This window comes from Solanum dulcamara, chromosome 3, assembly GCF_947179165.1.
Source record: "Solanum dulcamara chromosome 3, daSolDulc1.2, whole genome shotgun sequence".
NCBI classification, from domain to species: Eukaryota; Viridiplantae; Streptophyta; class Magnoliopsida; order Solanales; family Solanaceae; genus Solanum; species Solanum dulcamara.
Window position 1 is genome coordinate 8,952,294 of NC_077239.1, and position 26,441 is coordinate 8,978,734.

General features: G+C 29.9%; 1 protein-coding gene across 1 annotated transcript; it reads left to right on the forward strand.

The window, feature by feature from the left end:
- The first annotated feature begins 644 nt into the window (after positions 1-644).
- Positions 645-3,834, forward strand: LOC129882373 (uncharacterized). The gene is made up of 5 exons (XM_055956633.1): positions 645-1,100; positions 1,683-1,722; positions 1,834-1,994; positions 2,080-2,721; positions 3,426-3,834. Exons 1-5 carry the CDS (start codon positions 906-908, stop codon positions 3,690-3,692), a joined length of 1,305 nt encoding a protein of 434 aa, XP_055812608.1. The 5' UTR covers positions 645-905; the 3' UTR covers positions 3,693-3,834.
- The last annotated feature ends 22,607 nt before the right edge of the window (positions 3,835-26,441 follow it).

The window sequence follows — 26,441 nt, forward strand, 5'->3', positions numbered from 1 at the left end:
GATTCTTGAAAATGTGATGGATGGAATTAGGGGAAACTACTGCAACAACAATTTTAGAGAGAAAGAATTAGAAAAATTTAAACATTTCCTAATGAATTGAGCAAGAAAGCTGATGATTTCAGTGGGAGAATCAACAATCAAATTAGACTTGAAGCTGCTTCATGACCCCCTTCGCCTCCTTTATTTAACCCGCCCCATGACCTAGATTTCTATCGCAATTTCCAAATGTCCATACATGTGAAGGTGGGGTTTTAATTTCAACAAATAAAAATCTGCCACGTAATAATAATACTTAATAAAATTAATATTTTAGAAAGTCTGTTTGGTTTCGGGTTAGAAGTGGATCAAAAAGTAGAGTGAGGGCTATAAATAGGTGAATGAAGAGTATATTTAAATATTTTATAAATAGTTTAAGAATATTTTTTGCTTTTTTATGTGTATATAAATTTATAACTTTAAAATATATAAATTTAATATTAAAATTTCTAAAGATTAAACTCACAAAAATTTAAATTTTGAATCTGTTCTTCGACATTAATGCCAATTGTGTACTGTACGGCCAATCTAGGGATAACATTTTCAACAAAAAAATTTTTTACATTCAAGATTCACATTTAAAATCTTTAATTAAAATTAAAACAGTCTTATCATCATCGCACGACAATTTCAATTCCACCTGATACTTAATCGTAGCATTGCTCTCACTAGATCCCACACTCCGCCTTTTTATCAAAAAAAAATATTAAAATTAACCCCCACCTCCACTCCCTAATAGCCACCAGTCTCTCTTCCCCCACAGTTACAACAAACACTGTGTTTCTGGAGAAAACAAAAACATAATCATCATTCTCATTTTCTGTTTTTCTTGAAACCCCAGTTGGGCTAAAAAGCTTCAAACTTTAGTTATGGATTGTTTAACAGGGTCATCATTAAAAGGGGTTTGTTTGGATAAGGTTTTAGATAAACACAAAGGTTTATCGTTGAGTAAAAAATCAGAAATTTGCTTTCTTGGATTGTCAAGTTTCAAGATTGTTCACATCAGCTCATGTTCTGTTCAGAACAAAACTATTCATCCTATTAGTTGTGCTTCTGACACTCAGGTAATAAGTATTTTGTTTCAATTTCATTTGGGGGTTTGATTTACGTACTAAACAATTTTATGTTGGAAAGAAAAAAAATTAGTCTTCTTGACATCTTTCTTATTTACCTTTAATTTATTTGTTTCTTTCTATTCAAATTTGAGTAGAAAGGTGTTGGCTTGCTATATGATGCAAAATGTGTAGATTTCAAATTGTTTACCTCAGAGTGAAGTTAGTTGTAGTTGAGAATAAGAAATTATCATCTCCTTTTAAATTTATGTGACACTGTTTAACAACACACATAGTTTAAGAAAGAAAGAGAAAGAAAGTAGTAATACTTTTGAAATTTGTTATCTGAAACAAATCTTACACATTTATGTGGCTGTAAATTATTTGATTAAAGGTAAAAAGATTTTAAAATTAGTTATTTCTAATTATAGAAAGATAATATCTTTTTAACAGTATATTAATATTACGATTTCATTATAGTTGAATCCTTGATGCATTTATATAAATGACATCTACACTAACTAGATGAGTTTATAATTTTTCTTAAGCAAAACTAACCAATATAATTGATGTTTCAACTTTTTACTAATTCAGATACAAGCTCAGAGTGAAGAAACAGAAACCACTGATACAAGTAAGTCAATCATGCTGTGACATTGTCTTTAGATGTAGTAACACATACTTATGATCAACTTAATCTTGTCCAAAATATTAAATCAACTTGATACTGTTGTTTTCTTTCTAGATCAATCCGAACCAGTTCGTGTAAAATTTCAATTGACTAAGGAATGCTCCTTTGGTCAGCATTTCTATTTAGTGGGCGATGATCCAATGCTCGGTTCATGGGATCCATCAAATGCAGTGCCACTTGACTGGTCTGAGGGACATGTCTGGAGTGTCGAGTTGGTAAGAACATGTTGCTAATCGATCTTTAATTATGGTTAATGTTTTAGTTAACTTAAGGATGTTTTAATTTTATGGATTATTTTAGGATATCTCTAGTGGAAAAACTATCAGCTACAAGTTCATTATGACAGTAGATGATGAGACTATCTTGTGGCAACAAGGCCCTGATCGAATTCTTCAAACATGGGAAACGAAGAACACGATAACAGTTTCTGAAGATTGGGACAATGCTGAGCTGCAAACAATTGTAGAAGAGGAACCTGGTGCAGAACAATCTGCAGTTAGTCCAGAAATTTTAATTGATGAGAATCTGGTTCCACCGTCAGTTGTAGACCTAAAAGATGATGTAAATGAGGAAAAAATTAATGAAGTTCTAGCTATAGTCGCGGAAAATATCACTGAAGTAAATGAGGATGTGAACACTGGTCGAAATGAGGACACCACAATGGAAGCAAAAGTTATTGGCGAGAATGACATGGCCTTTAATGATGAACTGTTGAGCTCAAAAAATGAGTCCATCTTAGTGGAGGATGAAAGAATTCCTGTCTTGGTTCCTGGCTTAACACAAGTTTTGACCTCAGATGTTCACTCGGACAAAGTTGTTGCTGAGAGCTCACTTGGATCAAATAGTGAAGAGTTTAATGTGTTGTTGAGTGAAGTTCACATGGACGGAGTTGTTACTGAGGGATCAGTTGGATTGAAATCGGAGGAGTTCAATGTGACAGAGGTAACTGCTTAATTAATACCTCTTAAAAGTCTCTTTTCTTTATAAGCTTGGCAAGTGACGATGACCCCTTACATATCAGTTAACGATGCTATGTGTATGGAGGAAGAAGTGTCTTAAGCAAATGTAGTTCCTCTCAGTATGTCTTCATAATTAAATAAGATAGAGACATTTTACCAGTTGATATCGAGTCATTTATGCTTGATGTGCTTGAATTATCAAGAATGAACAAATTTTTCCATTCTCTAAAGTCTTTCTCAGGAAAAAAACTGAGAATAGCAGAATCTCTTGATCACACTGTAACAATGGATGTTCTTAGAACACAAGAAAGTTAAGACGCACAAACTAAAACTCGTAACCCCATTATGTCAACAAGATGATCATCTTAGGGCAATCCTTTTGTCGATGGTTGCTGTTATTATACTCGTAGTATCTAAATCAAGAATTCAAGTATTGTATACGTCATTAGTCCGATTCAGAAGATATAATCGGAGGACATGTATGGTTGGGTTCCTTTTGTATACTTGATGGAATCTGGCATATCTCAACTACTCAAAAGACTTTTTACTTAAAATGTTGAGCCTTTATGAGACTTTACTTAGCAATTCTCAAAGGCATTGCATAGTTCATTTAAAGTTCTAATTGTTGATTGCAACTTTCATTATTTGTCGATGGATTCTGATATGTTGCCACTTTTAAATGTCCAGTTGAGTACAAACCAAGAGGTAGCGACCGATACCGATATAACACATCCTAGAGAAACCCCAGAAAAGGTGATGCTTAATGTGAAGCAAGAAGTAACAAGAGGGAATGAAGATGTAGAAAAGTCTGAATTGGTTGAAGGAGGAGGAGATTGGTCTAATGGAAAGCCCATAGAAGAGAATGTCTTTGTAAGTGATAAACAATGGGGTAAAAAAACTCTGCTGAAGTTCTTTGCAAGTTTGGGTTTCTGTAAAGTAGAGGTTGAAGGCTGAAAACTAGCTCATAGAGAAGGGGGGAAAAAAGGTTGTGTATATCCCCTAATAATGAATGATGGTCCTCTTTTTTCCCCTTTTGTTCTGAGGCTATGTGTACTATATTTTTGTTACAATACATATTGTTACTTCCGTTCTTAAATACTTGTCATTTTAGAAAATCAAGATATAATTGAGTATATTATTCTTATTTTACCATTAGGGCTAACTATTCTTGAAAATAAACATGGACTAATTAAGCGTAGGAAATTTAAATAATTCTTAGATTAATTCATGTCCATTAATTGTTTTATATCTTACAATTATTAAAATGGTTAGAGTAATAATGGACATGAATTGAATAATTAAATTAAAAATGAGTTATTTAATTTTGAGCTTTTTATATATTTTTTCGTTACGATTAAGGGTAAATTTGTGTTAAAGGGGTATAATTAAATTAAAAATATAACAAAAAAATATATTTGAGCTAAGAATATTATGAGAAATATATTTAAATTATTTTTAATAGTACAAAAGTATATTTGATTCTTTTCTGTTAAATCTACTCCTCTAGGTAGCCAGATATCTGTTCACAACAATGTTTTCTTTATAACCACATTAATCTAGATGTCACTAGGAATTCTGCCAACCCAACGTAACGCCTACTCTGTTCCCTTGCCCTTCTGCCGACTATCGAAGGATATAATACGGTGGTTGTGCATAATTTGAATCAATCGATAAATTAAATTGAAAAAAATATTTTTATTTTTTTTTTAAAAAGAATAATCTAGTTTAATTTGACACAGAATTTACAAAAATAAAGAAGATTTTTTTATCTTATGGTTCTAAATTAAAGTTATGTTAAATGTATCAAAATATCCTTTAATTTTGTGGCCTTAAACATGTCACATGAAAACTTGAAATTAAAGTTTTACCAAAAAAAGAAAAAGATCATTTTTTTGAAACAAATTAAAAAGGAAAGGAGGTCATTCTTTTTTAAACTAAGGGAGTATTAGTTTATTACTATTGACTTAATATGTTAACGGTTATTTAATTATTTTATAAAAAAAAATTATTGGCTTATATGTTCGGCATTGATTTTTTAATTTGAATTATTAGGTAAACCGATAACCCATTAAAATAATAATAATTTACTATTTTAATTTTTACTCATACATAAATATCAAAGTATCAAACAAAAAATATTAATATAATCACTTTAGCAGATTATCAACACCCTACACAATTCAAAGTTCACACTACTCATAGTTCACACTTCACACTATCTTTGCCCTTTAGGCTTTAGTATTACTTTAGGTTCACAACGTCAAGATCTAAAGAACTAAGAACGGCGGCAACAACGACTTACAACGATAACAGCAAGGGTTAGGCGACGGCTAAGGTTGTGAATTGTGAGTATTCACAACAAGAACGTCTGATTTGCTTGTTTCGTTGTATGCTTGTATCACCTCAAATTATTGGAGAAGTCGTATATTTATTTTGAAAGCATTTTCTTATTGGTTAAATCGAAAACCGAACCGTTAAATACCAAAAGCCGATAAACCGTAAATCGATAACAAATATCTTATTGATTTAGCATATTTAAAAATTGAAAATCGATAAATCGAACTGGTAATATTTAAAATTGAACCGAATCAACCAATGCCACCCCATAAATAGACATACCTTAAGTAGCACAAAATTATTAATTACACATTTAAATTAATTATTTGATAAAAATTTTTATTAAAACGTAACATATGCAAACACACATTAATTCAAGACTAAAAAGAGAGATCTTCAAAGAAGGAATTTATTTTGAAAATATATAAGAAGTACATTTGAATCAGAGTTTAAGACAAATTTGGAAAAAATAAAACTAATTAAAGGGGGAAAAATAGTTGAAGATTTGATCTACTATACCAATAGAGTCATGGTACAATGTGTATTTTAGTTTGGGATGATCGAATGAGTAAAAATGCGTGTTTGCATATTTTATAACTTTTTGTTTTATTGTTATTTGTGAAGGGTTTATAATAAAAAAATAAAAAAATTAGAAGAGTCATAATTTAAATGTGTAATTAATAATTTTATTATAGTTTAAATGTGTTTCAGCCTCTTATCTCATCAATATACGTTAATTATGCTTATTTACACCGGATGGTTCACCAAATTATTGCTAGCCACATTCACATGGTGAAACTTTTTTAAAAGGCAAATATTTTTTTCAAAAATTATGGCGAAATGCATAGTGAACTTCATCTAAAAATGACTTGCTAAAAAAGTTTGATTCTATGTGGCAAGAATAACTTGAGTAGAGGTCATGCCAAAATTTTAATCTTATGACTTCTGTATTTTATAACGACGATTTCAAATGCTAATAACTGGATTCTAAACTTAATATTTATACACATTTAAAATATTTATTAATACAAATACTCTATTTGAACAAAAATTGTTGAGTTCGATTAAATCCATACCCAGACTTCTAGCTCAACGCCTGACTTCACTACCTGAAGAAAGAAAGCTGTTTCGGCAGGGTCGAAGAGAGCTCAAGAATACACACCTCAAAGATTTTGGGTCCAACTTGGTAATGCGTTGGCACTTAACGTATTATCCATCCGAGAGAATCAAACACATATGATATACCCTAACCATGCATGAAAATAATCATAACAAGTGCAAAAACCATATGAAAAATCAAATTTATTTTTAAATCAAATTATGAAACAATTTTAAATATAAAACCATAAATGAAAAATTGCATGTAAATAACGAAATCAAAATAAAATAATAATTATTTCATGTATGTCGTGCACTCTCCTATTATTACAATCCGACATAACTTATTTATGTAACCTCTAAATTGAAGAAACAATATTAGACAGTCGAGGGCAATTTCTTAACTTAAATAAAATAAGAAAGGGTGAAAATCATTTTCACTCCCAAACTTTGAACAATCATCAAATTCTCCCCTCTATCTCATGCATTATCCATTTTATCCTTATTATATCACATCTACTTAATATCTCTTTATATTATATATAATTTACCTTTTAACATAGATATTTATAAGGAAAATTACGTGGATAAGCAAACATATACTAGTTAATTAGCTAACATAGCTATAATTTGAATTAATTATGGCACTACAAGAAAACTGTAAATTACATGGGGATCTTACCTAGGAAAAATTGTCGCAGGTATTTCTTGCGAAAATTTTAAATTCCACAATATTTGAATTTATTGCCTGTGAAATGTTTATTCCCAACAAATTCCGCATGTAAATTTGGTACCATTTTGCGCAAAATTCATACTTGCGACATTACCTGGGGAAAAGTATCGGCAAGTATATTATCTCTAGGTAAATTCGCAGGTACATAAACAGAATATATATTTTATATTCAATTTTGATTCCATAAAAAAATCCTCAGGTATTCTATCCTAAGGATTTTCCTAGAGATATTTTGGTGAAAATTTACAAGACAAGAAAGTATAGAATTTGCAACAAATTTTTAGCAACAACAATAATATTGTTGCTAAATATCAATTAGATGGCAACAACTTTATTTAGCTGTTGGTATAGAGTAAATTTTTAGCCATGACTTTTTTTTTGTTGGTAAATATTTTAATGTTGTTGTCATTTTTTCTGGGTATTACAATAAATTTAAAATATTAAAGAAATTTGCACTAACATATTTTCATTATTGCTAAAAACAATTCTATTGTTGGTAAACAGTGGCGGCAAATAAATTTTCCGCTATACTTTTTGGCCCCAAAGCTTTCCCTCTTTTGTTCCAACTCCTAAACCGTTCCCAAATTCATCGAACACTTCGGAGCTTATTAAGTTTAAAAGGGAACGTTTTTGTGGCTTTTCTCAAGCAGAAGTTAGGGCTTGAAATTGTAAGTTTCTTTCCTCTAATGTCAATTCTTTCTAGCTTAGCGTTTTTATTTGAGAAATTTACATAAATGTACTACATTAATGTAATGGCCCGTTAGGTCATTTTGAGAACGAGTCATCCTCCTTTCATACGAGACTCTTTCCGTAAAATTTTAATGGATTATTTGGACTATTCGGTAACTTTAGTTAATTAGTTGAGGGATAATTTTAGAAAATTCATTTAATTAGTGGGCTAAAGTGTTAATTTATTTAATACTTATACCACTTTTCTTATATTTAATAAATTAGGTTAGTAGGGTTTGTCATTTTTAGTACATGATTAATTTAGAAAAGAAAAAGAAGGGAATAAATAATAATAATAATATATATATATATATATATATCATCTGATGGGTGCAGCGGCGGCAAACAAGAAAAAAAATCGCAGAAAAAAGAAAAAAAATACGGAGGAAGAAAGAAAAGAAAGGTGAAAAGAAAAATAAAGGAGAAGAGAAAAATAGGGATTTTCATTCCAAAGCGTCAAGGTAATTATTCTCATCTTTTTCATTAAATTTTTATGCGATTATGAACATATTTTTAGGGTATATTAGTGGAGAAATAATACTAAAATAAGAAAATATGACCCTAGGGTTCTTCACATAAAATCTTGATTTGGGGGTCGAATAACGATCCGTTTTAGCTGAAATTTGACATGTGAGTTTATTTTATCATGAGTGAACATAATCGAAAAGAAAATTTCAGATTTGACTTCAATGACATAGAATGAGTTAGTTTCCGAATTTTGATATATTGAGATAGATAATTAAATATTAGGTATATTATATTTTATGAATTCCATTAAATTTATTATATTAGGCAAATTAGAACCTAACCCTAGGCTTGAAATTCAGAAAATATGGGAGTTGACATCTTAAGTGGCATCAAGATTAGGAACGTGATTATAGATTTGTGTGAGTTTTTGGGTCTAGGCTAGATATATGGTAATAAGGGTGTTGTTAGTTTCGAAAATCTTATTGTGATTATTTATTTGACTAGATTACGTTGATTTGGAGGCCCAACGAAAAGGGAAGGCTCAAGTACCGGAGTAATTGCTTGATTAATTAAGGCAAGTGAATTTTTAAACCTCAGTTTAAGCTTATAGATGCTTGTATTTCCGTGTCATATATACTAGGAAGTAATGAGAATTGGACTGGATTATTGACTGTATGATTGACCTTAAAAATGGAGATGAGGGGTATAAAATGGTGATCTAATGACATGTATTGGTGGAATTGATATGTTGTGATTTTGGACATGTGAAATGACTATGTTGATGTGAGATAGGAAAAATTATTGTTGTTGTCATGTTATTATCGTGAATTATATGAACATGAATTGATTGCATTGGTTCTGACATATTGTGTTGAGACTGAAAATGATATGAAACAAAAGGGGTCGGGCCACACGCTCCGTGGCAGGTATTATAAAACAAAGGGGTCGGGCCATACGCTCCGTGGCAGGATATATATATTGAGGGGATGGGCCACACGCTCCGTGGCAGGTTACATGGACAGAAATGTCCTCTATGAGTTCCGGACTGTAATTCAGTGGATGTGTACCGATAGGACAGACATGCATCATCTCATTGCATTTCATCGCATTTTGTTGATATTTGTGAATTCGTGTTTACCCCTTTATTGCTCTGTATATGCTGAACTTGACTTAATATGATTAATTGATGAGACTATTGATGAGTATTCGTAGACTGTATTACTGTTATTATTGTACAAGTGGAGAGTTGGGCTGGTTTTATGCAGGTTGTAGTTAAGGAGGTTCGGTTGGGAGGATAGGAGTACTTGTATTTATTGAGCTTTGCTTAGTTTTAGTTATCCACTTGCTGAGTACCGTGTTGTTTGGTACTCACCTCTTGCTTCTACACTTGTGTAGGTTGTGAGCCCGGACCTTCTTGATCTCTTAGTGTTCTCTACCACGTCTGAGGCTATCATCTCGAGTGTTGAGGTAGCTGTTACATCCATCTAGCGGACACCTCTTACTCTTTTATTATGTTTTAGTCTTATTCTAGAGACAAAGACATTGTGACTGTATTCTCTTTCATACTTCGGTAATGTATTAGTGGCTTGTACACGTGACAATCAGTCTTGGGGGATTTTGAGATTATTTATTTATTTTTGACAAAGTTAAACCTTGCTTTATCTCAATTACTTCGGCATTTACTTTTCGTTGGTTATTAGGCTGACTCATCTCGGTGGGTTGAGATGAGTGTCATCACACCCGTATTTGGATCGTGACAATTAAGAAAATATTTACTATTTATAGCAATAATATTTTTTTCACTGAATACATATAATACAATTATAATACAATTTTAATATATATTAGCGAGAATAATTTATAAAACTTATATAATACAAATTTTATTAATGAATAATTTATTTATCACATACTTTAATATACTTATTATACATTGTGTCAATTTCTTACCAAATAAATATAATATATTTTAAAACACTTATAATACATTTATATTGCATGAATAATTCACTTTTAATACAGAGTAGATATATCATAATATTGCTATATATTGCTATAAATGGTAATAAATAAAAAGTATTGTTAAAATCAGTAATTATTTATTAAAAAGTATTTTTCCTAGTAATTTTTCCTTTTTATTTCTCAAGTAAACTAAGGGTGTTAAGTGGGCCAGGCCGTGTCAGACCGTCCCACTTATTTTTGGATTGTCGGTTATCGGGCCGAGCTGGGTCAGACCGGTACCCTTACTGGGCTGGTCCGGTCAGTGTAAACTATGTTAAAAATCCGGTCCATGACCCATTAAGGGTATAATGGTCGGGTTTAATGGGCCGGGTCGGGCCCATTGGGTTTAATTATTTTTTTGGCGTTTATGTATTCAAAAATTTGATTCAATCATCAATATAGTGTATCGTTATCTATTTAATTTAGAAGTAATTATAACAATTTATATACTCACAATAAACTATTTATTCTAGTGATATACTTAATTATATATTATGTATATACTTACAATCTATATCTAATATACTAACATTATACTATATATTATAGTGATACAATTAATTATGTATTATATATATACTTGCAAAGTATACTCACAATATATTATCTATTAGTATGTATATACTTACATTATACTATATATACGTACTATGTATATCAAGTATACTAACATTATACTATTTATTATAGTGATATACTTACATTAAATATACTTATATACTATCTATTATAATAATATGCTTGCAGTATATATTATATACACTTACAATGTATATCTAATATACTCACAATATACTATCTATTATAATAATATACTCACAATATACTATCTATTATAATAATATACTCACAATATACTATCTATTAGTATCTATATACTTATATTATACTATATATACGTACTATGTATATTAAGTATACTAACATTATACTATCTATTATAGTGATATACTTATATTATATATACTTACAATGTATATCTAATATAATCACAATATACTATCTAGGGGTGTACATAGACCGAGTTGGTTCGGATTTTTTATAAATCAAACCAAATCATTTGTGTCGGGTTATTAAATCTATAAACCAAACCAAACCAATAAAAGTTGGATTTTTCAATATCAATTTTTCTCGAGTTTCTTTGGATTTTTTGGATTTTTTCGGGTTTCTCAGATTTTTCATAGTATCTAATAAAAAGCACAGAGCAGTGCTTCTTAAAAAGAGTTCTAGTACAAAATATCAACATATAAGATGGAGGCAGAACACTGTTTGAAGTTTTAACTTTATAATATAACTTTATAAGATGGACTTTTTTTGTATATTATTTAGATGGGGTTCTCAAGTTCAAATCTAAATGTAAGAATGAAAACAAAAATTATGATTTTTTTTTAAAAAATATTTATAAATTATATTTTAATAAATATTTTTATGTATAACATAATTTAAAAGTAGTATATCTATAATCGAGTCGGTTTGGGTTCGGTTTGACTTTTTTTTAGTTAAAACCAAACCAACCCTATAATAGTCGGGTTTTTTTTCCAAATACCAAACCAAGTCAAACCAAATCACTAGTCGGGTTTTTTTCCGATTTGGTTCGGTTTGTCTGTTTGGTGCGATTTATCGGTTTGCCCTGTATAGCCCTAATACTATCTATTATAATAATATACATACAATATATATTATATATACTTACAATGTATATCTAATATACACACAATATACTATATATTATAATAATATACTCACTATATACTCACAATATACTATCTATTAGTATGTATATACTTACATTATACTATATATACGTACTATGTATATCAAGTATATTAACATTATACTATCTATTATAGTGATATACTTACATTATATATGTTACACCTTGAAAATCTCTACGCTAATATTCAGACCATTCTTCGTAGGCGTATAGGCTTAAACTCGAAGACTTCAAAGTGTATATATGAGTTAGCATCAATTCCTAAGTATTTGAAGAGTATTAGATGTGGTTTAGGTTAATGAGGGATCTCTAACACCAAGCCAAGTCCAAAGAATTTCTATCGGCTAAATTTTTGAATGGGTTCATATAATGGTCAACTTCAAATGACCATAACTTTCAAAATTTTAAGATTTAGATGACTCATGACCTATTTAATTAAAGGTTTTTTAGTCCTCTTTTCAACTACACTGAGTTTGCCTCATTCCGAGTTCGGAGTCAAAAGTTATGACCATTGTACCAAAGACTACCGCTACAACAATTAGTTGGCTTGGCGCGGTGCGCCACTAATGTGACCGAAACTAGCTGTAGTAGTTTGGGTGATGGAGCGGCGCGCCACTATCTCGCCTGCAGGGTACTGGACTCATTTTTCAGATTTTGCTTGAGGAAAGGGCATTCTGGACCTTTCCTACCCATCCTATATCTAACCCACTACATTAGGGATCACCATTCTGCCCCATATCAATTTCTAAGGAGTTTTTCTCTCCAAAAATGCCCAAGAACATTGAGAGCAAGGATTACAGAAGAGAAAGAGGGCTAGATTGACTGTAAACAATTATGCATATGTATTGATTGGAATGAAAAGCATAAATTGGGATAGCTATGAATGTGAATGACATAAAATAGGAACACAACTTATTATTATCATAAAAGTATATCTAACTACTCTTAAAAGATGTGATTGGGACTTATTGGATAATATGATTGGTTGAGAGGTTTGATTGTGATAAAATTGATAAATTGATAAGGGTCCACATGAGATTTGTCGATATAAATAGATTGAACTGATTGGATAGAGTTTTATGAGCATTGAGTCTTGAGAGGAATATCGAGCACCGAATTGGGTAAGAGTAAGTAATAACTTGAACCCAATAATTACGTCGCCAAACGTAGGAGAGGATTGGACCATTAAAGTTGAATATTTCCCAAATTACTATCTTGACATGATATGACTTGATTGATTGTGTATCCATAATTATTGATTCGTTCCTACCCTGGCAAGGTATGAACGGACGTGGCAACAATGTCGGTTTATTGTACTATCACTGGCTTATAAGTGATGGTTGTCAGATAAGAGAAACTCTCATATAGGTCTTGATTGTACTCCGAGTTGGATTAAAATGGATTAGATTGGATTGTACATGATTGGTCTTGTCTAAATCATATTCTTGTTTAGACTTAGGATATCTTGATTGGATTGTTTCTTCTTTTGAGTTGGGATTTTGAGTTGCTTTGATTCTACCCTGATGCATGTTTTACTTTGCCATTTTACATACTCGTATATTCCACGTACTGATGCCATTTGGCCTGCATCATTTCATGATGCAGAGACAGATACTAGTGATCCTCAATAGGCGCATCGTTAAAGATCACTTCTACTCTCAGATTTAGTAAGCCCTCCTTGCATTCGGAGGCACTCTAGATTTATCATCTTTCTTTTGAATATTCCTTTTTGGGTAGCCATGGACTTGTCATTGTCACCGTCACCATCTAGAGAGTAGAGATAGAGGCTTCATAGACTAGACAGTGATGGATTTGTTTTGATGTCTTTAACTCATGATTGGTTTCCTTTCAAACTATGTTTCTGATTTGAAGGATTGAAATTGTTGATTGCGTTAGCCCACAAAGTCTTCGGCTAAATGAGTAAATATATGATCAGGACAAGTGGTTCACTTGGGAGCCAGCGATTGCTTCTAAGTACCGGTCACACCTAGGGTACCCTATCGGGGCGTGATAATATATACTTACAATGTATATCTAATATAATCACAATATACTATCTATTATAATAATATACTTACAGTATATATTATATATAATTACAATGTATATCTAATATACTCACAATATACTATCTATTATAATAATATACTCACAATATACTATCTATTAGTATGTATATACTTACATTGTACTATATATACGTACTATGTATATCAAGTGTACTAACACTATACTATCTATTATAGTGATATACTTACATTTTATATACTTACAATGTATATCTAATATAATCACAATATACTATCTATTATAATAATATGCTTACAATATATATCATATATACTTACAATGTATATCTTATATACTCACAATATACTATCTATTATAATAATATACTCACTATATACTCACAATATACTATCTATTAGTAATACTTACATTATATGATATATACGTACTATGTATATCAAGTATACTAACATTATACTATCTATTATAGTGATATACTTATAATGTACATCTAATATAATCATAATATATTATCTATTATAATAATATACTTACAGTATATATTATATATACTTACAATGTATATCTAATATACTCACAATATACTATCTATTACTTACATTATATATTATACATATACTTACAAAATATACCAAATATACTCACAATATACTATCTATTATAATAATATACTTACACTATATATTATATATACTTACAATATATATCTAATATACTCACAATATACTATCTATTATAATAATATTATCACTATATACTCACGATATACTATCTATTAGTATGTGTATACTTACATTATACTATATATACGTACTATGTATATCAAGTATACTAACATTATACTATCTATTATAGTGATATACTTATAATGTATATCTAATATAATCACAATAAACTATCTATTATAATAATATACTTACAGTATATATTATATATACTTACAATGTATATCTAATATACTCACAATATACTATCTATTACTTACATTATACATTATATATATTTACAATGTATAACAAATATAATCATAATATACTATTTATTATAATAATATTTTTTTAAGTATTAAAATCTTATAGTGACTACAAATTTAATTTCCTTAGATGATTATGTAAAGTAAAAATAATTATTTAATAAAATCATACAAAATTTGTAGGGAAAAAAGTTGACTTTATTAATATATTGATAAAATTCAAAACATACAAGCTACAAACTTACAATTAGTTGTATATAATAAATTATAACTTCTACATATTTTGAATTATTTTCTCCAATTCATTTGTATTAACATTAACAGAAATTAGATCATAATTTTTAAAATCAACAAATCTGTAATTTGGACTAGCTTGTGCCGAAGGATCTCCAATTAACATTATTTTTTCAAGTTCTTCGTCTTTTTCCATGTCTTCTGCTTTTCCTTTATTCCTACGCTCTGATCTAATCTAATCTCAGAGGCAAACTAAAACATTCATAGCATTGCTCCTCAAAGAGTGTCGATTATTTCCGATCTGCTGTCTTCCTTGACTAAATGCGCTCTCCGATGCAACAGTTGACATTGGAATATTTAGCACATCCCTAACCATGATTGATAATACTGGATATTATTTTGGATTGTTTTTCCACTATTCTAGTGTAGTGACACTATTTTCATCATAGGTCTCTGCAGTCTGTCTCAAATAATAATTAAGCTCATCCCGATTTATGTTCCGTTTTGATGTAGGATGTATTCTATTCCAAATAGATAAATTAGAAAAATCATGGGTAGGCATACCACGTGCCTGCCTTTTAGAAGATGATGGTTCGTCGGAAGGATGAGATAGAGGAACAGTATGACTAGGGGTAATATTATCAACTAAATCAATATAATGATTATATAATGTTTGAATATAATCATTTGTATCACTCATCACCTTAAAAATACTAGAATCTTTATCTTTTTCAATTTCTATAGAAGTATATATAAGGCGAACACATTCAGACATAATATTAAATTTCATATAAGGATTTAACATAGCACCAATTAAATAAATAGGAGGAATAGGAAAAGAATATTTTTAAAATTTTTCTATAATTTCAACAATAGCATCTTTGTAATTAACTTTCTTTTTATATTCCATAAGCAATACAAAATTTTTGGCTATATAAGCTAAAATATTAGAAACAGTAAGATAATAAGCACCGAAAAATTCAAGAGTTGCCAAATAATTTTTTTCTAAAAATATAATAACATCATTAATTTTAGTTCAATCAGATTCTTCCAACATGACTTCGGAAAATTTATATGCATATTGATTAAAAGTCGTAGTTATAGGGGTTTTATAAATATTACAAGTCTTTAAAAAATAATAAGTCGAATTCCTCCTAGTCTCAATTTCTTCGGACATTAATTTAGGTCTAAGATTCTTTTCCTCGCATTTTCTTTTAAATTCTTTAAGTCTAGCCTTTCTATTATTTCCTTGAATAAAACCAACTGCATGCCTAATTTTTTTAATTGTTGGCTCAAAAAAATAAAGTTCATCTTTTACAAATAAATTATATAAATGACAAACACATCTAATATGAAAAATATCATTTAAAGGGGGAAAAACTCAGTTTTCAAACAATTAATAGCAGCGGTGTTGTTAGATGCATTATCAAAAGAAATACATAAAACTTTGTGTTCAAGACCATAATATTTTGTAACCACTAATATAGAATCAAAAATAAATTGTGCATTATGCCTTCGGTCTTCATCATATTGAAATGCTAATATGTTTTAGCATAATAAAATCACTATCTATCTAATGACAAGTAACAGTTAAATAATTATTTTTATTTATATCACGACTAAGATCAGAAGTAAGTGAAACTCTACATGGAAGATTTGTTAATAACCAACGTAAATAATATGCATATTGTCCATGAAATCTAAAAATATCAGATCTACAAGTACTTCTAGGAATACCGTTAAACATGGAATTATAAATTTATTGTATATAATGAATAAAAGCATCTGAAGAAGCAAATGAAAAAGGAAAACAACTCACAGCTATCATTTTTGCTATCTCTTCACGGTCCGATCCCTCATTTTATTATACGTCCACATTAATTTTGTCACACCCCGAGAGGGTACCCTAGTCGTGGCCGACACTTAGAAACCATCTCTGGCTTCCGAGAGAATCACTTGGTCTCATTACTCATTTGTTCATCAGCGGAAGACTTAAGAATACTAATGTGGGCTTGTCATTATCAACATCAAAGGAAAAATAGATGATTCTTAGAAGAAGTAGTTTCTAAGGAAAACTACTCCGATTATATCATCAAACTCTGTCTATGAAGCCTCTAATACTCTCAGATGGTACCAATGACATGTCCATGGCTACCTTCAAAGAAACATAATACTCAAAAATAATAAAAGAATAGAGAGTTCCTCCGAATACAAGAAGGACTCACCAAATAGCTAAAAATAATGATCTTTAATGATGCGCCCGTTGAGGATCTCTAACACCTATATCTGCATCATAAAATGATGCATGTCAAATGACGTCAATACGTGGAATGTACGAGTATGTAAAATGGTAGGAAGGTAGGGACATATATCAAGAAATTCCTCTCAGGAAAACTCAGCTCAGAACTCAACATCATCTCAACATTAATATGTAATGCAAATTTAAAATAATAATAAGAAATGCTTACTCAGTTGGGAGTTTCTCTAATCGATAACCATCACTTATGAGCTAGCGATGATACAATGAAGCGTTGTCGTTGCCACATCCATCCAATACCTTGCCAAGGTAAATGACATCACTATCTTGGATCCACTCATCAAATTCCTCTTTTTGGGACTTAAGAGGCATAACCTCCATCCTATGCTGGCTATGTAGTTCTAGAGTTTGAGTCAATTAAACTCTTACCCAGCTCGGTGCTCAATACTACTCCCAAAATATGTGCTCATATTAATCTCATCATCTAGTCTCATTGGACTTTAATTTAAATCATCAAACTCATCTCATTACCTCTTCATCAATCATTATACTTCAAAAACATCATTTACATCTCATCAAAACATCTTGCTCAAAACATCATTTACTCAAATTCATTTAAACTCAACTCTTTTGCTCTTGCAAAACTCAATAAAATACATATATAGTATTAATTCATATCACTTTTTTTATCAATAAAAATATTAAAAAGCCAATATATTTACTCAAAACATGTGTAAAAATATTCATGAACATCAAATCAATTAGGATTCATGGGAAAGTAGCCATGAACAATAATTCCAATATTATGAGAGATAACAATAATAATAATATTAATGCATAAATATATCTAACTCAATAGAAGAAGAATTAATTCATTTAGAATTCAAGATTTGGATTAATTACTCAACTATAACTCAATTATAATGAATTTAAATATTGGCGCATGGACGAACTCAATCCGATGCTATGAAAGCCTTACATACCTTAAATCATAAGCTTTACTCCGAATTGAAACTTGGACCCCTAGCCTTTTCTTCTTGCCGGAGCATTTTGTGTACTATTCGGAGTATAAGAATTACCGAAATAGTATTTTTATACTACTAAAACTAAGACTATATTTGAGAATGAGTAAAGAAGTGTATAGAGAGAAGAGTTGCTTAAGAAAGCTTGATGAATAAAAATAAAGAAATAAGGTGGGTATTTATAGGTGTGGAGGAGGGACTTAACAATAAATAAAATTAATTACAAAGGATGATCTTGAAAATTAAATGGAGGATTTTGATATCATGGATGATGTCAATTGATTCTAGATCTTTCTATGGTAGGTGAAATGAAATCTCTTTTAACGGAATATCCGTTTTCAAAGTTGCATTTGAACAAGATAAATTCCTTATTAGGATTTAGTGTCTTCATAAGAATTGTAGATATAGAAGTCTAGTTTCAGTTAGTTCAAGAATCATTCAATTTGGAGCATGATACATCGAGATATGAATTTTATTCTACAAATACTTTATTCCGTCACAACACTATATCTTACAAAGATTAATTTATTTGATCTATTTAAACTCCAAATCGTAAGATATATTCTCATGAAAGTTGTAGGTAATGATATTGTGGTTACTTAAAAATTTGAATCACCTAATTTGGACTATTCTATAAAAAGTTATGCCCAAAATACAAAGACATTATCATTTTTCGTCGAGAATTGAAATACCAACATACAACGTTTTAGTGGGTGTTACAAATTTTCTAGTCTATGGGTTTATTCTACCTTGAACTGGCCGAGTAGGACCCCATATTCATTCTTTCCAATCAGGATGCTCATTGTCTAGATGTCTAGTCAATTGACATGTTCCACCTATATTACCTCCGGTCTTATGCTCGAATTTTTTTTGACACTCTTTACATTGAACTTTAGTTGTTCTGAGTATGCGTTCAAAATAATGTGATGCTTGTTATGTCAAAAAAAGACGGTTTAAAATCAATTTCAACTTTTATAGAGAAAAAAATTAATTTTAGAAAAGATGAGTCACCACTTAATTTTTTAAAGAAATTAAGAAAACTTAATTTAAAAGACCCTAACATATTTAAGTCTTAAAAATTCAGAGAAAATGTACGAGTTCATATTACTATTTTAAGAAGGTTTTAGCACTTAAAATAGCCGCTAACATGCGGTTGTCCGACGATTTGAAAATTATTTGACTAATTTTGGAAAAATGTGTTTCAACAATAATCGAAGCATTAAACAATTTGAAAGATTATAAATTTTGAAATATTTTAAGATAATTTATAAGAATAATAGACTTGCTATAAAAATAATTAAATAAAAGAGGAATAATTTAAATAAATTATTTAAATGAAACAAATGATCATAAAAATGGGTTCTGTTCAAGGGATTTAATTAAGTTTAAACTAAAAAATTAATGTTAGAATTAGTACAGAATAAATAAATATTATTAATTAATTAAAATAAGAGTAAAGGCAATAGAAATTAGTGAGGGCTAAAAGAAAACCTTTTAATTTTTAATGTTAAACTACCCCAGATATACATAAATGAAAAATATTTTAAAATAGACGGTATAAAAAATTCATGTATTCATATTATTCGGATCAGCGTCGGCTTATTAATCAGAAGATAAAAATATCGTATTTTGTCATTTTTCTGCTCGGATCGACTTCCATCATTTTCGAAGGGCCTATCTACCCCTACCCCTCCTAAATTTATTTATTATTATAATCATAAAATGATCTAAAAGAAATAATAAAATCTAACGACCTAAAAGATGTCTAACGTCCAACTTAATATCCAAGAGACATTGGACGTACTATTAAGGTAGGTTTTAGACTAAAGAAAATATAGTCATCCTAATTAGATACATCGCTAAACAAAACCGATGGCACAAGCAGTTAGCACATAAAATCTCAAGTAAGCCTCTAGATTAATTATTTAGCATGCTTGAAAACACAAATAAATAGTGAAAGTTATAATAATTATATGTGTGTGCATACAATCAGATATACGAGATTTAATGCAAAAATTCAAACATGATAAAATAAAGACATTCTTGATAATTTTTAATTATTAACTAATAATATTTATAAAATCCTATTAACAAGATTTTTAGTTAATAGCATGCTGAAAATTTATTAAAATACTATAAATATGGTTTCTAAATGTTGCGTTGAAAATTTATTAAAATATCACAGGCATAATCTCTTTATAAAATAATATTATAAAAACTTACTTAAATTTCTATAAGCATGATTTCAAACAATATATTGAAAATTTATGAAAAATAGTAAGCATGTTTTTAATACCATTATATGTTGAAATATTTATTAAAATGTTATAGACACGATTTCAATATAATATGATAAATAATTATTAAAATCCTATTGGCATGATTTCTAAATAAAATATCAAAAACTCTTTTAATTCTATAGACATGATTTCTATATGATTTTTATCACGCTAAATAAATCCTTCGGACATGATATCTAAACAATTAATATGTTAGGAAATATTCATTAAAATATATATAGACGTGATATATTAAAATGATAAAATCATATGGGCATGATGTCTATATGAAATAACATTCCAATCTAAATATGATTATCGTCATATTGAAAATTATTTAGTAGATCCTACATATATAATGTCTAAATAGTTAATATGACAAAGTTTTTATTTGAAACTATAAATATGGTTTTAAGTTTAAGGGAAAAGTTATAATGTATAATAATCATCAAAGCAGTTATTCTAATGAGATTTAAAATTTAATAAACAAAGTAACACATATAAAATAGATAAATTATTTTATTTTTTGAAACATATATGATGATAAACGTTATTTAACAAACTATCATTAGATCATTTTTTATTTTTTTTAAGTGAAGCAAACATCCTGTAAAAAAATTATTTATATCGTGAATAGATAAACCTAAGCATGTGGATATGCGTATTATAACTAGATCACATATTTTCCAAACACATAAATTTATGATAAACTAAAAAAATAGAATAAGCAAATAGCAAGTATATTTCCTCCACATGTATTTTCCCTTTTTATTATATACAGAGTTTATTATTACATGCCAAAATAATCAAGAGAGAATAATTTACAAATAGAAATAATAAAACAGGAAACTAAAACTATCTGAATCCTGTTCCAAATGAACTTTTCATGTCTTGAACTTTGAAATCCAAACCCTGCTAAACTATAAAGAAAATACAAGCAATATACAAATAATATACAAGTATAACATGATCATATGATTTTACTTCAATAAAGTAAACAAACAAGGCAAGAATATTTTTAAAATAATAAGCTAACATATAAAGAAATGTTGAAACTAACCTGGATACTTTAGTTAGGAGTAATAAGTAAATAAAAATCCGAACCGTGAAGACAAGCTAGAAACAGAATATCAGAGTATGCTGGAAATCCTTTTGTTTTTGTTTGAGGTGTTCTTAAAAATATGAAGTAAAAAATATTTTCTTTTCTTTTCTTTCTTTTCTCTCCATCTGTCTGTCTATCTCCCAAATATTTTGTCAAATGAGGATGGGTCTTATAGTGGTGAAAGCAATCAAGAAAAAAATCAGAAACAAATGGCTAGGCAAGACTTTTGCAACATATTTCAAAGGAGGTGGCCAAGTTTCAACATTTATCAGCAAAATCTTCTTAATATCTTCTTTCGAAGATTTGGTCCAATTTTTCAAAAAAGAAATCTCATGAGTCAAAACGTTATAACAAACGGGACCTATTGTCAATAATTGTAGAAGAAACTAATTAGAGGGAATAATCAGTTTCAAAGAAAAATAAATTAAGACTTCAAACCATCAAATCTAGATCCATAAATGTTAAATCAAGAATTATAAATTCTAACAACGTATGTTAAAATTTTAATAGAACAAATCATATTCATACTACTGAAAATGTTAGAGTTTCAAATTGGCCATTCAAAACAAATCAAGACAAAAAGAAATATCAATCTACAATCTAAGCAGGGGACTAATTCAATATTAACAAAGGAGAAGAAATGAAATAAATGACTCCATACGACTCACTATAAATTCTCAAATTCAAACATTAAAGCTATGATAATTTGAAATTCATAAGTTAGGCAATACAGTACATATTTCAACAAAATTAATGTCTAGGTATGATTTTTCATGGGTTAAAGAAAGCATAGACAATAATATAAATTCTTAAAGACATAAACTAACACACAATCATACAACTCGAATCCAAAATCAGTGATACGAGAACATTAAACACTAAATAGTTAAAAGAACATCTAAACATGAATTAATTTTTTTTTAAAAAAGAACGAACCAGGACAAATCTGTCAAGATCTGTCTTTAACAAACTCAAACCTCAACCTTTAGTTTGACCAGAAGTGTGTCCACAGTGATGCTTGTCTTTGTCTCAGTCTCCGCCTTCGCTGGTTCGTCAAACGTTGGAAGCTGCTGCTGTCGCTGATGTTGTTCTCGATTGTTGTTGTCAGTTGCAGTTGTTGTCGCCGCTGTGGTTGTTGTCAGTTGCAGCTGCTGGACAACAGGCGTTGCTATTAGTTGATGCTGTTGCAGGTGGCTGCTGTGCGCGGAGGTCGCTGTTGTCCATCGAACTCGTCGGAGAAGAGAAAGAGATGGAGGTGAGGGTGTGTGAGGTTTGAGGGAATGGCGTGAGAGAGAGAGAGAGAGAGAGAGAGAGAGTTGAGGGAGCGGCGGCTTCTCAAGATGACCAAAATGAAAAGAAAAAAAATTAGTTTAGGCTAGGTTTTGGGTAATTAAAAATAGAAAAATGATAGAATTAATTATGGTCATTGATCAAGATGTAATAGACGATTGAGATTAAAATTAGAATTTAAAATTTTATCACTACTTATGTATATACTATGTAAGTATGTATATATATATATATACGTATGTATATAACACGTACTAAAATAGATGTATAATTAATATAGTTAACCAAAATATATAATAAACTTAATCAAGTAATAACTTTATATGCACATGTCTATAAAACGTATTAAAATAGATAAGTATATATTAATATGAATAAGTAGATTATAAAATAAACTTAGTTAAGAAATATTTTTTATATAAAGAAAATACACACATATATAATATATACTAAATAGATACGTCAGAATATTTGAACGTATTAAGCTTATTATTTAGAAAATAAAAATAGTAAAGATAATAGCAATAATGTTATTATAAATTACGAATGTCAAAATATACGATTTAATAGGTAAAACTAAATATAAATTTATTTATTTAATAAAGAAATAATTTTAAAAAATTCCTATTTATTAAGATAGCAATTCGAAAAGGAGTTATGTATTGGTCAAAATTGGGTGTCAACAACTGTCCCTTTCTTTGAGTAGGGTCGATGAAAGAGATCCTGTGCAAAGAAAATTGACAAATCCAATTTTGACCGATCACATCTTCCTCTTTTTGAAAGGAGGTTTGGTTTGGACTTTAGAAAGTATGGCCGAATTTCGGTATCGAGTTTCATACATATCTTAGGTTACATTAGAATTCAGGTCACTTGTAGTTCAAGATGCTTGATTTAGCGCACGAATTTGAAAGAATTCAAAAGCTATCACAAAGTCGAATTATGGAGAAATAAGAATGTTTGAGAATGGAATGAGGAGGTTTGTTGGAGTATAGTCGAGTTTTCAACATCGAGCCTGCCTACATATCCTTAAACATAGGATTCAGACTGCTTGTAGTTGGACTTAATCAGTTGAAATGGAAATTCCTTATTCAAAGATAACCTTCGATTGGAAGGAGTGACAAATAAATCGAGTATGAGAAAAAAAAGCTTTCAACCTCTTAACTATGAATGTGGTGCACTTCACATCCATAATTAAGAACTTAAATGAACATAATTTCCCAAAGCCCTTGGTGTATTGCCACTCTGATTGAAAAGTTGCTTTTGGTGATAATTGACGTTTTCTAGATGGGAAATTAAAATTAATGAACTTAAAGAAATGCCCACACGCCTTCTGATAGGGGTGTGGTTTGATTATGGTGGAAGTCGCTCTACAATTCGTGTCTTAAGAGTTTGATACTCCTCTTCAGACTATGTCCCAGTCCGTTGCTAAGAAAAAGCTTCACGTTATGTTGTATCCTATTTGATATCATCTGCACCTGTGGTTTGCTTGAGAATTCATCCTCTTGGATGCTCTCTACAAAGACTGAGACAAAACTCATTAGTATAGAATATAATTCAAATGAAGAGGTAGTGTCATTACTATGTCGACACGTATTCATCTCTTGGAACATTTGATGTCAATTTCCTTTAATTTTATATTGTAGATGATGGATAGATATGATGCAATATAATGATGATGATATTCCATCAATAAGATGATAATGCTCCATTAATATGATGATGATATTCCATTGATAGGATAATGATGCTTTATCGCAAGGATGGAGATCTATTGATAGGATATAAATTGACCCATTAATAGGACAATGATCCATTAGTAGGATATATGTTGATCCATCGGTAGGATGTATGTTGCTCCATTAATAGGAGAAAATCGGTGTTTTATTATTTGGATATAAATATATGTGTCCATCGGTAGGATGATGATATTGTGTGTCCATCGATAAGACGAATAAAGATCCATTAGTAGGATGATGATTGTATGTCCATTGGTAGGACGAATAGAGATCCATTAGTAGGATGATGATATTCCATCAGTAGGATAATGATATTCCAGCGGTAGGATATAAATATGTGTCTCCATTGGTAGGACGAATGGAAATCCATTGGTAGGATGTTGATATTCCATCATAAGGATAATGATATTCCATCGATAGGATAATGATATTTGATCGGTAGGATGTATGTTGATCCATCGGTAGGATATAGATTGATGTTCCATTGGTATGATATAAATATGTGTGTCCATCAGTAGGACGAATGGAGATCCATCGGTAGGATATTGATATTCCATCGGTAGGATAATAATATTCCATCGATAGGATAATGATATTCCATCGGTAGGATGTATGTTGATCCATCAGTAGGATATAAATTGACGTTCCATCTGTAGGACATAAATGTGTGTATCCATCGATAAGACAAATGAAGATCCATTGATAGGATATTGATAATATTCGGTAGGATAATGATATTTCATTGATAGGATAATGATATTCCATTGGTAGGATGTATGTTGATCCATCGGTAGGATATAGATTGATATTCCATCGGTAGGATATAAATGTTGATCCATCGGTAAGACACAAATATATGTCCATCGGTAGGACGAATAAAGATGATCTATCAGAAGGAAGATAATGATTCCTCATTGATACGATTTTTGGCATGATAGAGGATACTTTGGTAAGTTGCACTTCACCCTCTTCGGTATTTGATACGACTTATGTATCCCTATCAGACATCTTTGATGCTGAAAAATATAATTTGACATCATTATAAACATTTGCCTATCTTAAAAATAGCTCTTTCACATGTTCCTGTTCACTTTGATATCAATGTGCAAATATCGTCCTCATTTTTAAACACTTTATATTCATTGCGGCTCATGGTTTGCTGGGGATTTGAATGAGGCATTGTTGCTCGTATTTTGAATGTCTTCTTTTCGATGAATCCTGATGACAAAAATTATCACTTTTGAAAACTTTTTGTTCTTTTGACTTTTTTGTACTTGCTGAACGGAAGGATATGATGATCCTTTATAAATCCGCATCTACAGAAAATTTGTTAGTTTTGAATGAATTGATCTGTGTTGAATTCTCCATTTGTTTGCTCCTTGTCTTTCTATCTTCGATTGCTTGCTATGATTCCCTACTCCTCGGTAGATATAGGACGAAATATATCTATGCAAAATATTTTGATGTATTAAAAGTTTTGAGAAAGATGAGTTTTTTGAAAAGCAATTTGGAAAGGGTCACTGCCAGATGTCATGTCACGCATAGCTTAAATGAACATCCTTGATTCAAAATTTTGAGCTTGTTTGATAGCTTGTTCATAAGATTTTGAGGATTCTTGAGGATCCAAGCTAGTAAGTCCTAAAATAGCTAGAAATTTTATAGTTGACTCTGAACTCTGATGGTGCTGGAGATTATTGAA